At 44.3% G+C, this 1,195-nt stretch overlaps 1 protein-coding gene across 1 annotated transcript in view; it reads right to left on the reverse strand.

Moving 5' to 3' along the window:
• Positions 1-283: 283 nt before the first annotated feature.
• Positions 284-1,195, reverse strand: part of LOC106722166 (olfactory receptor 14C36-like) — an 8,161-nt gene continuing 7,249 nt past the window's right edge. Inside the window, exon 2 of the mRNA XM_014519639.2 lies at positions 284-1,195. This exon is cut by the window's right edge and continues 20 nt beyond it. Within this exon, the coding sequence (XP_014375125.1) occupies positions 334-1,195 (862 nt within the window). The 3' untranslated portion in view covers positions 284-333.

The following is a 1,195-nucleotide window of genomic DNA, read 5'->3' on the forward strand; positions in this document are numbered from 1 at the left end:
CTAAATTCCAGTTTCACATCATGTGGCTACTTGCCTGTATATTCTGTCATTCAAATAACTGATTAGACCAATCAGTAAACAAAAGTCTTCCATTCGTCATCTTGCAATTGATAGCATTTATTTTAGGTGGCACAGATGGAAAAATTGATGCATGAAACATTGCTTTCCTGCTTCAACAGCGTTAACACAAAATGACTCAAATCAAGTGTCTTTGTACGTACAAAGCTACAGAATTAACCCACCACCTTCATTTTTTGTAAATAGGTTGCACACGATAGTATGAAAACAAGAATTTCATGACTTAATTATAAAAGAAACATAAGTAAAGCAAAGTCATGAAAGAAAGATGGACATATTGTTCTTGGAGTGGATCAGCCTGTGGAGCAGTTTCCTCAGGGCAGCTTGGATCTCCTTGTTCCTCATGCTGTAGATGACCGGATTCATCAATGGAGGCACCACAGAATACAAAACAGCAGCCAGGAGATCCAGAGGGGACGGGGAGTCAGAGATGGGCTTCAAGTAGGCAATGCCACCAGTGGAAAGAAACAAGGAGACCACAATCAGATGAGGAATGCAGGTGGAGAAGGCTTTCTGCCGGCCCTGCTCCGAGGGGATTCTCCACACTGCGGTGAAGATCTGAACATACGACACAACAATGAAAGCAAAACAGCCTAAACCTAGAAACACACCAAAAGCATGAACTGCCAGCTCTCTGCGGTATGTGTCAGAGCTGGAGAGCTTGAGCAGCTGGGGTATTTCACAGAAGAACTGGTTGATGATATTTGAGTGGCAGAAGGGTAGATGAAAGGTGTTCCCAGTGTGCAGTGCTGAATAAATGACACCAGCAACCCAAGCACTGGCAGCCATCTGGATGCACACTCTCCTGTTCATTATTATCCCATAATGCAGTGGCTTGCAGATGGCAATGTATCGGTCATATGCCATGATAGTTAGGAGTACAAAACCAGGTGTACAAAAAAGGAACAAGTAAAAGACCTGGGACACACATCCAGCATAGGAAATTGCCCTGCTGTTTAAGAGAGAATTGGCCATGGATTTAGGGACAATGACGGAGATAGATCCAAGGTCAAGGACAGACAAATTTGCCAAAAAGTAGTACATGGGGCTGTGGAGGTGGTGGTCCGTAGTTACAGCAGTGATAACAAGGAGGTTCCCCACCAGAGCTGCCAGGTAC

This window comes from Alligator sinensis, unplaced genomic scaffold (assembly GCF_000455745.1).
Source record: "Alligator sinensis unplaced genomic scaffold, ASM45574v1 scaffold98_1, whole genome shotgun sequence".
Classification (NCBI taxonomy): Eukaryota; Metazoa; Chordata; order Crocodylia; family Alligatoridae; genus Alligator; species Alligator sinensis.